General features: G+C 39.0%; 1 protein-coding gene across 3 annotated transcripts in view; it reads left to right on the top strand.

Annotated features, from left to right (window-relative positions):
* The window catches only part of CFAP95 (cilia and flagella associated protein 95), a 122,372-nt gene extending 107,482 nt beyond the window's left edge, over positions 1-14,890 (top strand). For all 3 annotated transcript variants that reach the window (XM_046023260.1, XM_046023259.1, XM_046023258.1), the window contains one exon: positions 14,649-14,890. In XM_046023260.1, the coding sequence (XP_045879216.1) occupies positions 14,649-14,837 (189 nt within the window). In that variant the 3' untranslated portion in view covers positions 14,838-14,890. The remainder of the gene's footprint in view (positions 1-14,648) is intronic.
* Positions 14,891-15,168: the final 278 nt, after the last annotated feature.

The raw sequence follows: 15,168 nt of genomic DNA, 5'->3' as shown, positions 1-15,168 counted from the left end.
TTCACCTTAGTGAAGTTAGCATAAACACAGCACACCATTCTGAGGCTACAGACTTTGCAATTATGCAGTTCCTGAAGACATCTTAAAATATTTGGACTTATATTTCAAGTGTTTTGCATTAATTGAAACTATTAATTTTTATTTTATTTATATTAATATTATTAACTTTTATATTATATTAAATGATAATATAAATTGATACTTGCATAAAGTAGGGTAGCCTTATGGGAATTTTAAAGTGAGTGCAAGTTATTCCCATAGCTCTAGACATGAGTAAATAAATAACAGTGTATTAGGAAGCTAAGGAATCATTTTTAAGGATAGAAATGGAAGAGAATTGCAAGCTACTTCCTCAGAACTCCACTTCTTAAGTTGGATACTTATGGCTCACCCCAATTTCAACAAAAGATACCTCCTTTTAAAAGCTTCCTCATTCTTTTCCAAAGAACCAAAATAGAGGAAAAGTTAGAGGGTTCATTAGATGATTGGTCCAAGGCTGGCTGTTTAAAGGGTACATAAGCTTTTAAGGTAAAGGACAAGTGAGCAGAGTTTAATGGTTTAATGATGGAGAGTTGACTGAGTACACTCAGGATGAGTAAGGACAAGACTTAGTTCAGGCAGAGACCAGCAAACTCAAGATGTTGAAGGGTCAAAGGAATGAGAAACAAACAAACAAACCAAAAAACCAAGCATGGCCATAGTGAAGGGGTGAGAGCTGGAAGAATTGATGGTAATGAGCAAAGGGATATACTGGAAGTCATTGGAATTTCAGATGTAGAACAATTCTGGGATACGATAGAGCCCAGGATGTGGGCATGGGACTGAATTTCGATAATAGAATCAAAGCCATTGATTTGAGAGGGTGAAAAAATGATAAGCCAGAGTGTTGGCTAGATTCTAAATCTGGCTATTGGAAATCAGCCTACAGGATAGCAGAAAAGAAAGGTAATGCCAAAGACTGAGTCAAATGACCAAACCCTCAGCGGGAGCATTTTGGAGGTTAATAGCTCCTTCCAGACATGCAGCTGCAATTTGGGTAGATCTAGTTGGTCATTATCAATGTGAAGTACCATTTTGTTTTCCTAAATAGAGCTGCCTATTGAATTATCTTTCCAGATGTATGGGTAGCTTGAACCCGCAAAATGTTCCATATCTTACTTCACTCAGAGACAGAAAGCTGAGGAAGTCTTTAATAGAGAACTATGTTTTAAAGTTGGGATGCGGGGCGCCAGGGTGGCTCAGTCAGTTAATTGTCTGCCTTCCGCTCAGGTCATGATCCCAGGTTCCTGGAATTAAGCCAGGATTAAGTTCCTGGAATTAAGTCAGGATTTGTGCTGAGCAGGGAGTTTGCTTCTCCCTCTCCTCTGCACCCCACCCCTGGCTTGTGCTCTCTGGCCCTCTCTATCTCTATATCAAATAAATAAATAAAATCTAAAATAAATAAATAAATAAATAAAGTTGGCATGCATTCCAGACTAAGTTGAGGAATCCCTGCCATGTGGCACAGTAGGTATGAAAAGAGGCTGCATCTGTTTCACATCATTCTCCACAATAGCAGGATGGACCTGTCCTATTACAGGGGCTCAGTGCACTGGTGCAGATATAGATTGTTAAAAAATACTGATATTTCTGTGGTAATCGAAAATTTGCTGTCACCTTGAGTTCCCCAGAACTGAGTAGCCCCAACCCCTTCTCTCTGGACTCCCAAGACCCAGGACTACATATGACTTTCATGGACCCTGAGGACTTTTGCCATCATGGGCTCCTTCCATTAAAAAAATAAAACAATATATATTGTATAGCTGCATTGGTATAAAGACAAGCACAATCCAGGTTGGATCATATTCACTTTTGGTGGCAAGGGGTGGATTTGAAAGCTTATTAAAGAAATACATTTCTTAGGCCGTTTGTCTTCTTGCCCATTTTTGACTATATTATTGTATTTTATGGCCATGTTATAGGACCCTGTTATTTTTAACCTTCTTGAATTTATTACCAATGTACCAAAGGGTGTTATTACATAAAACTAAAGCATACAATACTCTTTTTTTTCCTTGGGAGTATTTTTGGATTCTTGTACCCTATTTTAAGCAAAACTTTGGTATAATAGTTACCATCAATTGCTGCCCTAAGATTTTTATGAATATTAAATGGCCAGCAACATTTCCTGGCTTAGCTTTGAGTTTCTACCATTTAATGGAATTAGTTTTTCAAAATGGCATCTGCATTTTTTATTATGGTAAAATATATGTAATATAAAATTTACTGTTCAACCCATGTTTAGTGTAGAATTTAATGGCATTAATTACCTTCACTTTGTTACTGGCTTCATCTTGAAAATTCTGATTTTAAAAGAAATGAAAACATTTTTGTGAGCCCCTAGAAGTACTGTGGGCTCTAGGCACTAGGCCTCCTGTGTTTCATGGTTGAGTGGGCCCAGCCTGGACCTTCTGGAAATTTTAATACTTGCCTGACCTCAGACCTCCAAGACTTGCCCAGTCTGACTGTACTGATTGATAAATACTTTGAGTATTATCCCCGACCCAAATGCATCTTGGCTAGGAGTCAGAGGTGGACAGCAATCTTTAAGGGCCCTTTATTATTCAGTTAGGCTCATTTACATGCAAGAAAACCCCTAAAGGCTGGAATTGCCTTTAGTTTTCTGCTTCCTGGGAAGGGATGTCTACCAGGGCCCTTAAAAAAGAAGAGAAAGAAAAGAATGACTTGCTGAAAACACCCAAAAGCTAATACAGAAAGTGAATATAGAATAGGTTGGGGATTCTGTAGGAAGCATCACTTCTCTGAACTGAATCCTGTCTTTGTATCTTTGCTCTATTCTATGCTGCCATGATCTGACAGAATTTCTTTCCAGTATACAGTCCTTTCTTTTTCTGCTTCTCTTTTAAAAAACATCATAGCATGGCAAAGTTGCATCGTCTAAATATGCCACATGGAATAATCATATATAAGTTTTTAGTCCAGAATGGGGTGTATTTTTTAGACTAGGAAATGTCCCAGGTTCTCTGATGTGTTTTCATGACTTTGATTTTACTATTTGTCCTGAATCTTAATATATTTACTGTTTAATTTTCTCTTTTTTGTCCTCTTAATGTTCTAACTCAGTATCTATTGGTGAAAGAATAATGGCCATTTGCTGAATATCCTTGGTTTTCTTACTACATTTACTATTAGCTAAAATGAGAAAGTTTTAGATTATTCTACAAATGAGGTAGAGGTGGGAGGTGAATTTGGAGAAGAGGGAAGGGGTCATATGGTTCTACCTACTATTTTTTTTTTAAAGATTTTATTTATTTATTTGACAGACAGAGATCTCAAGTAGGCAGAGAGGCAGGCAGAGAGAGAGGAGGGAGCAGGCTTCCTGCAGAGAAGAGAGCCCGATGCGGGGCTCGATTCCAGGACCCGGGGATGACAACTGGAGCCGAAGGCAGAGGCTTTAACCCACTGAGCCACCCAGGCGCCCCCCTACTATTTTTTGATTGATGGTTCACTGATCAGTCTCAGGGTTAGCTAACCACAGGAACAGCCCTCTATTACTTGGTTTCAGAAGGAATGGTGGCCTTCCTCAGTCTAAAATAATGCCTGGGGCACCTGGGTGGCTCAGTGGGTTGGGCCGCTGCCTTCGGCTCAGGTCATGATCTCAGGGTCCTGGGATCGAGTCCCGCATCGGGCTCTCTGCTCAGCAGGGAGCCTGCTTCCCTCTCTCTCTCTCTGCCTGCCTCTCTGTCTACTTGTGATCTCTCTCTCTCTGTCAAATAAAAAAAAAAAAATTAAAATAATGCCTGAAAGATCTCAGTGTGTGTTACACGTATGTGCTGGCCTTATACATATACACCTAGATTTGATTTTGTACCTTATAGTCAGAACATTTCCAGTTCTGAGTCTTATGGCATTCTGCCAGCATTAAGGGATAACATTTCCTAGGTCCCAATTTCAATTTTAGGACCTGCCGGCATTTGTTCATATAGCACCACAGAGCTTCACAGCTTTCCCAGGTTGGGATACAAGAGGATTTGCCTTATTTGGGAGACTATATCGTTGCTAATAGGTGAGTGGAAGGAAAGATGGAAGGAAGGAAAGAAGGGAGGGAGGCAGGAAGGAAAGAAAAGAGGGAGGGAGGGAGGATTTTTCTCTGTGTCAGTATATATATATATATGTGTGTGTGTATATATATGTGTGTGTATATATATGTATGTGTATCTATATATACACATATATATATGTGTGTGTGTGTGTGTGTATATATATATATATATATATAGGAAAGAAGGGAGGGAGGCAGGAAGGAAAGAAAAGAGGGAGGGAGGGAGGATTTTTCTCTGTGTCAGTATATATATATATGTGTGTATATATATATGTGTGTGTATATATATATATATATACACACACAGTTGAACCTTGAATAATGTGGGAGTTAGGGGCACTGACCACCCCCCCACAGTAAAATATCCACATATAATTTTTGATTTACCAAAAACTTAACTACTAATAGCCTACAGTTGACCAGAAGTCTTAATGATGACATAAACAGTTGATTAACACACATTTTGTATGTGTATTATATACTGTATTATTAGAATAAAATAAGCTAGAGAAAAAAATGTTATTAAGAAAATCATAGGAAGAGAAAATACATTTGTAGTACTGTACTGTATTTATTTTTTAAAAATCTATGTATAAATTAACTGAACAGTTCAAACCCATGTTGTTCAAGGGTCTACTATTATCCCAAACATATAGATAGATACAGTGGAGATAGATAGGGTGGATAGATAAGTAGACATCCTTCGTATCTACCTATCTACCTATCTATCCATCCATCTGCCCATCTATCCATCTATCTACCTATCTCTTATTAGTTCTGTTTCTCTGGCGGACTCCCTATAATATAGACAAAATGATCTTTATGAGCTCTCTGGCTCTCACATTGCACTATTTACATAATTGAGGTAATTTGATTCTCTCTCATTGATCCTGTCCCTTCCTAATAGTATTTATTTGAGACCAAGTAATCTTTTTGATGAAGGACCTTGGCAAACAATTAAAGTCGAGTCTACTTGAAAATTGGGAAATGAGTATTTTAACTTCTGCTTATTTCATGTATCACTAACAGTTGAGAAATTGTTATCTTAATTCTCAGGAAACTCAGATTTTCAAGTATTTTTGTTGTTGTTGTTGTATCCTTTTAGTAGAAAGAACCATTTTCCCTAAAACTTTCCTTTTATTTTATATTGGCTTCTGAAGCTAGGTAACTATGATGTCCTTTTGTTTCTGCATCAAATCATAAAAGCTTAGTTATAATTTCTTTCTTTTAAATATGTTTAACTTCTACAATGAACATATTTGACTTTTGTAAAGAAGAAAAACTTTAAAAAATGAGAACCCTGGGCCTCAAATTTATAACTAACCATACCATTATAAGTATAAAATAATGGCAGGTGTCCTCACATGATGTAGACTGAGAAATTAAAAAATGATATTTTTAAATAGTTTTCGGGGCACCTGAGTGGCTCAGTGGGTTAAAGCCTCTGCCTTCAGCTCAGGTCCTGATCCCAGGGTCCTGGGATTGAGCCCTGCATGGAGCTCTCTGCTTAGTGGGGGGCCTGCTTCCTCCTCTCTCTCTCTCTCTGCCTGCCTCTCTGCCTACTTGTGATCTGTCTGTCAAATAAATAAAATCTTTAAATTTAAATAAATAACTAAATAGTTTTTTGTGATTAAAATTATAGGATCAATCAAAATTTGTGCATAAAAAAGAAAAAATGTGTCAATAGCTAAAGTTTAATTAAAGTTTAATACTATATTGCTTTTTTTTTTTATGTTGGCCATGACTAAAGTTTGTATGATATTGTTTAAAGTCAGCTTATTTTGTGAGGCGATTGTTCATATAAATCTCCATATTTTTCTTTGTGATGACCTGACTCATTAATGATACAGATATTTATATTTATATCCACAGCCTAATCTTCCTTGTACTTTCCATGACTATTTTCCTTTAGTTGAATACCCCTGCTGGTTACAAATGTTTTTCCTTTGTAAGATTTTATGGGATAAGAAGACATAGCAAATGTTTCTTAGGCACATAAAAAAATATATATCCAGCTAATAACATGTTTGTTGTTGCTACATTTGCCAGTTACTCTTAGGTCTATAATGTAATCACCAGGACAAGAAAATACCCAATAGAAATGAAATCATTTGTAAAGTAGTGAGGAAGGGGGACACCTGGGTGGCTCAGTCTCTTGGGTGACTGCCTTTGGCTCAGGTCATGATCCTGGAGTCCCAGGATCGAGTCCCATATCCAGCTCCCTGCTGGGCGGGGAGTCTGCTTCTCCCTCTGACTTCTCTCCACTCATGCTCTCTCTCTCTCTCAAATAAATAACTAAAATTTAAAAAAAAAAAAAGTAGTGAGGAAATGAATGTCTGAGATGCCTATCCTCCATGATCCCAAGGGTTGACAAAGTAGATTTGGCTGTATGGAAATTGTCCTTTTTCTCCCACATCACTCTGCGCATGTGTCTGAAAGACAACCTCATTAGGGGACAACAGGTCTTCAGTCAAGTGCATATAACAGCGAAAGAGATTTATACATTATGTATACTGAAAACAATGAAACAAAATCTCACAGTAATCTATGTGTGTATTTATTTACTTTTACCCCATCCAGTGTGACATTCACATAAATAAGCTCGCTGCCTCAAATACCTTTTTAAGACTAAATGAAGTACCCCAAATGAACATACTTACAGGCATGCTAGGGAAGAATGGTCTTTGCTGTATGAATGCCAGGTGGCTAATAGCTGTCTGTAATGGTGGACACAAGGTTAGTTCACAGTGACTGATTTGGCTGGGAAGTATAACACATTATGCATTTTTATGGATGATCTGGATGAAGGAATTGAGACTATGCTTCCAAATTATCCTATAATATTAAATTAGGCAGAGTTACTGATGTTCCAGAAAGTAGGCTGAAAACTGAAAATGACCTTGAAAAACAAAAACTATAAAAAATAAAAGATTCCAAAGAAATAAGATGAAATCAAATAAGACTTAAGTATCACCAAAGCTGAGTGAGGACTGAGTACACAGGTGACTAAGAAACAGTCATGTCATTTTATCCCAAAGAAAGTTGGGGAGATAATGGTGCTCAGAGTAAGACTATAGCACTTGGGGGCAATGAGGGTGGGGGTGGAGAGCGGATGGGGAACTAAGAACAGGATACCTGCCTTTTAAAGATATGCTGATACGTTTTATTGATACAGGTGGTAAATCCATATGCTCTTTGTCCTTCATAATGACAGAAGGTCAAGTGGGGGGGTCCGCTCACCAAGAGGACCCTCCTGTAACATCCTCACCATGTCTGTCCGTGAATTGTCTAAAAGAAGAAGGAAGAGAGAGAGAAGGAAGAAAGCTTTCTAAACCTTAAGGCAGATTTCCCGCGTAGTGATTCTCTGGCTGCATCTTTCATGCTTCCTGTTTGTACAGAGACTATTTGCCCTCAGCATATCTTTCTCTGACACACTTTTTCCATCTTTTGTCAGGATGTTTCATTCAACTTCCTCTGTTTCTCTGAAACAGCACTGTTTGTGTTTTGTCGGGTCTTGTCCTGTATGACGTTCCTTTGGAAGTGGACACTTGTTGGCTACCATTGCCCTCCTCCACCTCTCTCGACCTTCAGAATCTATGACATTGCCCACGTCATACCTCTCCTCTGTCCTTCATGACCTTTAATGGACCCATCCATGAGTGTCCACAAGATATGTGATCCAGAACTCTGTGCTTTCATTTTATGCAATCTCAGAGAATTCATCCACTCCCATGGCTCCTCAACTATCACCTTTTGGGGGTAATGTAGTTCATATAATTTCAGACCTACAGGAAAGTTTCAGGAATAGCACAGGGAGCTCCCGTATAATCTTTAACCAGAGTCACCAGTAGTTTACCATTTGAGAGTAGGCTGGAGACATTGGCCCCTTTGCCTATAAATAGTTCAGTGTGTATTTCCTAAGAACGAGGACACATAGCTATGGTAATATGTTCAACCTCAGGAATAATTGATGCAGTATAATTACATCATTCACAGTTCATATTCAAGTATCATCTGTGGCCCCAATACTGTTCCTTAGAGTTACTTTTCCCCAGCCAGTGACTACTACTGTGCGTAGGACACTGACCTCACCCAAGGCCATCTATCCTATAGCACCACCTTTCAAAGATTTTGTACTGATGTCATCTCACATTAAAAATGTCTAAAATGTCACTCCTCATCTCTCTCCAGTAACCAATTTTCCCCAACTCCATGTCTTTCTCATTCCTTTTAGTGGTTTTAGAACTCTCCCAGTCATCCAGACCTGAAGCTCTGGATCATCTTTGCTTCTTTGTCTTCAGTTGGCCTGCTAGGTCCTCTAAGTTCTTCCTGTGAAATGTCTCTTCCAGTCTGGCTCTGTGCACTGATACCCACCCATTCTGCACCTCGGACAGATTTCTCCTGTGATCCTCATCTACCTGAGGGGCTCAGAAAAACTCGTAGTGATTATCCTATCTTAAATAAGTGCTGTCAACACTCAGGGTCTGTGTAGCACCAGAACAGTGAACCAGCCAACAACAACGTGTGGTGCTTCACGTATCTGCTTCTATGGACAATTTCTGAACATTTCTTCCCAGTCCCACTGAATACATGTTGAACAGACAGGTAAATAGCATGTTAGGGTGTGGGAGTACAACAACCATCTGCAGCTCACATACGCAGAGGCAGTCTCTAACTGCTAACTGGCCACCAGTTAAGAAGACACTAACAGTTCAATTCACTTATAGCTTAGTCTGATTCCATAATTCAGATAGTTCCAATAGGAGGTGTTCAATCTCCCTTTAAAAAACTCTCACTTTCTCAGAGGCCTTCCATCCTTCGTTTGCAGAAAAGAACTAACATAGTAGAACTGAGCCTGTTACCTGTTAAAAAGTCTGCTTGCAAGGCTGGCCCTTGGCTGGCACCTAGAAACTTGACTTTTGGGATTAGAATTCCCAGTGAGAATGAGAGAGACTCATTGCACCTAAACCATTTGTGCAAACAATATGTTTCATGTTGAACTTGTGGGAATCTGGAATCCTGGTATTGTAAGGCAACAAAGGTCTCTGTGACCCACCCCCAAGAAAAACCGTGGCCACCGAGGCTCTAATGAGCTTCCCCAGGAAACAACATTTCACAATTCTTTGCGGGGGAAATTAAGTGCATCCTGTGTGACTTACCAGGAGAGGACTCTTGGAAGTTTGCACCTGGTTTCCTCTGGACTTCGGCCCATGTGCCTTTCCCCTTTGCTGATTTTGCTTTGTATCCATTTGCTGCAGTAAATCATAGCCACAAATACAACTATATTTTGAATTCTGTGAGTCCTCCTAGCAGAATCATTGAATCTAGCAGTAATCTTGAGAAGTCCCAGCACACCCTACTTTTCCCCATGCAGCAGATTGTTATTTTCCTCAAATGAGTGCAGCACGAGTGGTCATCCTACATGATCTTGCAATGCGATTTGGACACTCTTCCCACTAAGAGACTAAGTCTTTATCACCTCGACGAGAGCTGGGTGTACAGTGACTGCAGTAGAAGTGATGCTGTGTGACCTTGGAGGCCAGGTGATGAAAAGCAGTGTAGCTTCCTCCTGGTTCTTTCTGTGCCATTGTCGTTCTCGGGACCCAGTCACCATGATATAAGAAAGTCCAAGCAGGCCCATGGAGAGGACCTGTGTGGTTGCTCCAGTCAACAGCCCAGCTGAGGTCCCAGCAGACAAGACAGCCAATTTCAGCCACCAACTGGGCTGAAGGATGTTTCTAACCCCAGCCTTCAAGTCACTCCTGGCTTTCAAGTCTTCTCCTTGACGAAGGCTGAAGCCTCGGACAACGTGGAGCAGAGGGATGCTGCCTTATACCTCTTCCAAATTCCTGACCCAAAGAGTCTAGAAATGGGTATTGTTTGGTACTGCTTTCTGTGGATTGACCTGTTACACAGCAATAGTAACTCTGACTCTAAGACAGGGTCCAAGTATATGGAGAAGGGGAAGTGACTTAGCATCCTGATGCCAGAGGACAAGAGTATGATTTTGGTGTCCGCTGTTGTTTGCCTCTTCTGGTCTCTGGGATGATGTCCCCAGTTCACCTGGCTGCTCTTTTCCTTGCTGGCATTAGTGGCTATGGTCTGTGGATGTTGAACTCTTCGTCCTTTTCTGGCCCCCCCCCCTTTCTCTCTGGGCTAGATTGGAGCCCACCTGGCTTGCTTGGGATAACTCAGTCTCATTTCCACTCCCATTGGTATTGTAGACCCCACAGAAGACTTTTGTGACTCCCATCAGCCCTAGCTCCTGTGTTTAACTTTGCAGCTTCTGTTAGTAATCACCTTGCAGACTTGCCACAGGATGCCAGAAGGGACTCAGAATCTCCCTCTGCCTGAGCATGCTTTTCCACCAGCCTGGGTGTGGTTCTACTCCAGGCAAATGAAAGGGCAGCTTGAGATGCTCAGTTCCGAGTTCTCAAGAGGGATGGAGACATTCTTATGCCTTTCTGCCATTACTTTCATTTATCTCATGCATTTCTCTCTATCCGGGTTAGAGGGACTCTGTCTGATTGAAAGTCTTGGAAAGGGAAAATTGGGAAATATGTTGGCTCTTTCTGTCATCCTGCTTTTCCCTTTTCCCTTATTTTCTGATTCCTACAATTCCCCAGACTCTTCCCTGTTTTCCTACTATCCATTCCAACTTTTGGTTAAGCCTTAATGCAAAGGATATTTTTCCCACTTACTGAGAGAACTCTGTGGTCTGAGGTCTTCCAGGTTTGCACATTGATATTCTAAAGTCCTCAAGTCTGTGAGTTGGATCACAAAGGCTATTATCATGCTGAAAATCCTATTTTGCATGTTAGAAGCTGTTATTACTTTGCTTTTAGGTTGCCATTTTTTCTGAAACAAACTGTGATCTCACCTTGGACAAATGGACGGTTACACTCAGAAAGGGCAAAACTATTTATCATTTGGAGGTGATTACCGCCTGTATACTTGGTTTGAGTGACACACCAAATTACTTGTTTGTTCAAGACTCCCAACATCTCAATTTGGCCTTGGGTCTCAGCTGCAGTCAATATTATGGTCCTTCAAGGCGAAATCTTGGTGCAGCTGCATTTTTCTATCTTGTGCCTTTTGTATTAAACTTTGAAAAACGTACTTGCTCTGCCTCCCTAAAAGAATTATATCTTCTAATAGTTCCTAGTAGTTTGTTACCCTGTTTTGTTTGTTCATCTGTTCCGTATTTGCATCCTTCTAATTCCCGATCATATGTTTAGTCACAAATTCATTGCTTGCCTTTACTCCTACTATATAAATGTGTCCTACTTCCTAGTTCTGACCCTTTTTCTTTACTCTGATTCTCAGTACCTCAGTATTCCAACATTGCAGATTATTCAGGTACATATTAGTTAGGATACTTTTAGCAGGTTGTACAAAACCCAGCTCAAGTCAGGCCAACAATAAAAGCAGTTTACTGGTTTACACTTTTTTTTGAAAAGTCAGGTTTCAGGAAAGGAGTGATACAGCAATGTCATCATGCTTCTTACTGACTCTCAAATCTGTCTTTTATGGGTGTTGATTTCATGCTAAACTGATTGGAGGGAGGACTACCAGTAGCAGTCTGGGCTAGATGCTTCCTCGTTTATGTCCAATAATGGAAACAGAGTTTCTTTCCTCTAAATCACTGAGCAAAAGTCTTGGGCTTTACTTTGTTTGGGCAAACTCAAAACATATGCCCAACACTGGATCAGTCACTATCATTGAAAAAGGAGTGAGGTGATTGTGATTGTCATAGGTTAGATTCTGCCCCTACATTTTGGAGTGGGATCAGTTACCCAAATTGCATGGCCATCACGCAATGTGAAATGGGAGAAGTAGATTCAGGGTGAGCTGGAGTCACGTTTTAAAGTTTGCATAGCTGATTATGCTCATGTCTTCCCAACTCAGTGTTCAGTGACCTTGCTTTGGTAACTCAGTCATCCATAGCAGGAGTATTTACGCCATATAAATTGTCAAATATCACGAGTAAAGTTTTGTGGGAATTTTTTGGTAAGGAGCTAGCTCACCAATGCACCTCTGACAATGGAAGGGACTTAATTCCATATGTGTTAATAGGAAACAGTTTCTTAACTAGTTTTCCTAACTTCAGGATTGCTTATCCCTACTGTCCACTTTTAAAAAATGATAGCTTTACTAAGATAATTCACATGCCATAAAATTCACCCTTTTAAAGTGTACAATTCAGTGATTTTTATATATCCAAAGAGTCATAAATCATTGGCACAATCAATTTGACAACATTTTCATCACCCCTAAAAGGAAACCCCATGTGTATTAATCAAGTTTCTCTACAGAGAGAAGCCATCTATATATTTGGAGAGAGAGAGACAGATTTATTATAAGGAATTGACTAATGCAGTAAGGAGGCTGAGAAGTCCCACAGTCTGCTGTCTGCAGGCTGGAAACCCAGGAGAGCTGATGGGTGTAATCAGTCCCAGTCTGAAGGCCTGAGAACCACGAGTATCAAGAGCAGGATAAGATTTATGTCTGAGCTCAAGCAATCAGGCAGGAAGGGACTGAATTCTTATTTCCTCTGCCTTTTTCTTCCATTAAGGCCCTCAACAGATTGGAGGTTGCCTACTTACCTACACTGGGGACAGCCATCTGCTTTACTGAGTCCACAGATTCAAATGCTGATTTCATCTAGAAACACCCTCACAGGCACAACTCAGAAATAATGTTTAGCCACATGTTGGGATGACCCGTGATCTAGTGAAGCTGACACATAAAATTGGCCACTGTACCCATTAACAGTCTCTCCTTATTCTCCCCTTCCCCCAGTCCCTTGCAAAGTTACTTTCTATCTCTGTGGACTTGCCTATTTGGGATATTCTATGGAAGGAATCATGCAATGTGTATTCTTTTGGTTTAGTTTCTTTCATTTAGCCTATTTTCGTGGTTCACCTGTGCTACAGCATCTCTCAGTATTTTATTATTTTATTCTTTGTATTGCCAAATAATATTTCAGTGTGTGGAGAGACCATATTTCGTTTATCCACACTAGTTGATGACTTGTGAATTCTTATTCTAATTGTAATTATAGTTCTGGAATCTGGTCCTTTCTACCTTCAGTCTTCAGTACCTTCTTGCTGCCAGAATCCTTTTCTTAAAAAACATCACGTTTAAGCTTGTCACTCACCTGATCAAAATAAATCATCCTGTCTGCTTAGGAGATGCTAGAGGAACACATCAACCCTGCATTTGAAGCTCCCTTCTGTTTGACAGAAGCTGGCCTAGGAATGAGCAGATCCTGCTCCCTGTGAGCAGGTGGGTTTGGCCAGTAATGCCTAAATCTCATTGAAAGGGCCTCTCTATGGACCAAAACCAACATACAAGCCCCAAAGAAATTAGACCCTGACTATGAAAAACAAAAGCCCAAGCTATAGAAAGAAACGTGGATGTAATGTAGTTTTACGATTTTGCCATTTGTATTTCTTTTCGTCTCTTACTTATTGAGGATTTCATGAGGGTACTGGAGGGATAATGGATCTTAAAATTAGATAGATAGTTTGAAGTCCTGGCTGAGTTGCTTAATATTGACATTCTTTAAATCCTTTTTCTCTGAGATTTTAAGCAAATTGTCTTTTCTTCTATGTAAAGTGGGAGCAATAATTCCTATGTCAGAGTTCTGCCATGGATTAAAAGATATAAACACTCAACTACCATGCCCAACCCATAATAGACAGTAAATCCATTGACCCTATAATTATTGTAATGGTTGAATATATGGTTAATTTTTCAATTATTTTCAATAAGGCCAATCTAAGATTAGAATCTATTTTGGTGTTCTTTCATTGTTTTATAGTTCTAGTGATTTAATTTTAATATTGTGTTAGTGCTTTAAAATTAGTACCAATTTGAAGCAGAAATTAGATAATCAGTTCAAGGGCTTTATGTTCCTTGTCTACCATTACCCTTGATGTAATTTGAGAGAATCAATATTTCCTTTGGGAAATGGTCAATGAGAGTGCCCTGTTTTATCAAAACAGAAGCTTCTATGAAGTGCTTTAAGGATAAATATCTTAAACATGATGTTGGGTTATCAGCATCTCTTGGAAGAATGAATCTTTAAGTTTGGCATTTACAACTTGATAGCAACTACTAAAGATACAACCCAAGATATTACTCTTTGGAATGATTATAATTTATATTAACTTTAAAAAGTTATTGAATGGTAGTTAAATTATAATTGCTGTGGTCTTATATAGGTGATCATAAAATTTAGTTTGTTCTTTGGGCCAGTATTTATGGTTTAAAAAGTTTTACATGTATAACAATTTATCTTTTTAGTTTTATAAATAAAACTACCATGAACTAGAGGCTTCTTTCAGAATTAAAGCATTTATAAATGTACCAGCCATTTTTTCATTGAGACATTTGTAATTTGAAATATTAAGTTAATTGTGTGAAAATTAAACATGGATCATAATAAGACTAACACGTTGAAGATAAGCTTTTAGAAATCACTCGTTTTTACATATTTTGGTTATTCAGTATTATTTCTCTTTCTCCCCCCACCCAATAGGATTATCCTTGTCAAGATGATTATTCAATAGTCCACAGAAAATGCCGTTCTCAGTTCACTGATCTTGATGGTTCCAAAAGATTTGGCATCAACACTTGGCATGACGAGAGTGGGATTTATGCTAATTCATGTGTAAAACGAAAACTCTACCCATTAACTGCTGGTCCTATTATCCCTTTTTTAAAATAATCTATGGAATCAGATTCTCTAACTAATGAAAGGATAATGGAAATAACAGTTGATTTTTCTATCCTAATAAATGCAATGGAAATGTTACTGTGTTAGGTTCCTTTAAAAACAAAATCTTATATATTCTAGGCCAGCATATTATATATCCTTTTCATTAGCTGCTCTGATATTTTCCAGAGTTTAGTATGTATACCACCGAGGGTATACAACACAATTCTTGATGGTACTTGGTGGAATTTTTATAGACTGTGTTTATTTCAAGTTTTATTAGGAAAAAGTGCATAAAGCTAGGACAATCTAGCTTATAATCGCTGAGGATATGGCTAATATT

Source organism: Meles meles, chromosome 11 (genome assembly GCF_922984935.1).
Source record: "Meles meles chromosome 11, mMelMel3.1 paternal haplotype, whole genome shotgun sequence".
Lineage (NCBI taxonomy): Eukaryota > Metazoa > Chordata > Mammalia > Carnivora > Mustelidae > Meles > Meles meles.
This window is presented reverse-complemented; position numbering and strand designations above follow the sequence as displayed.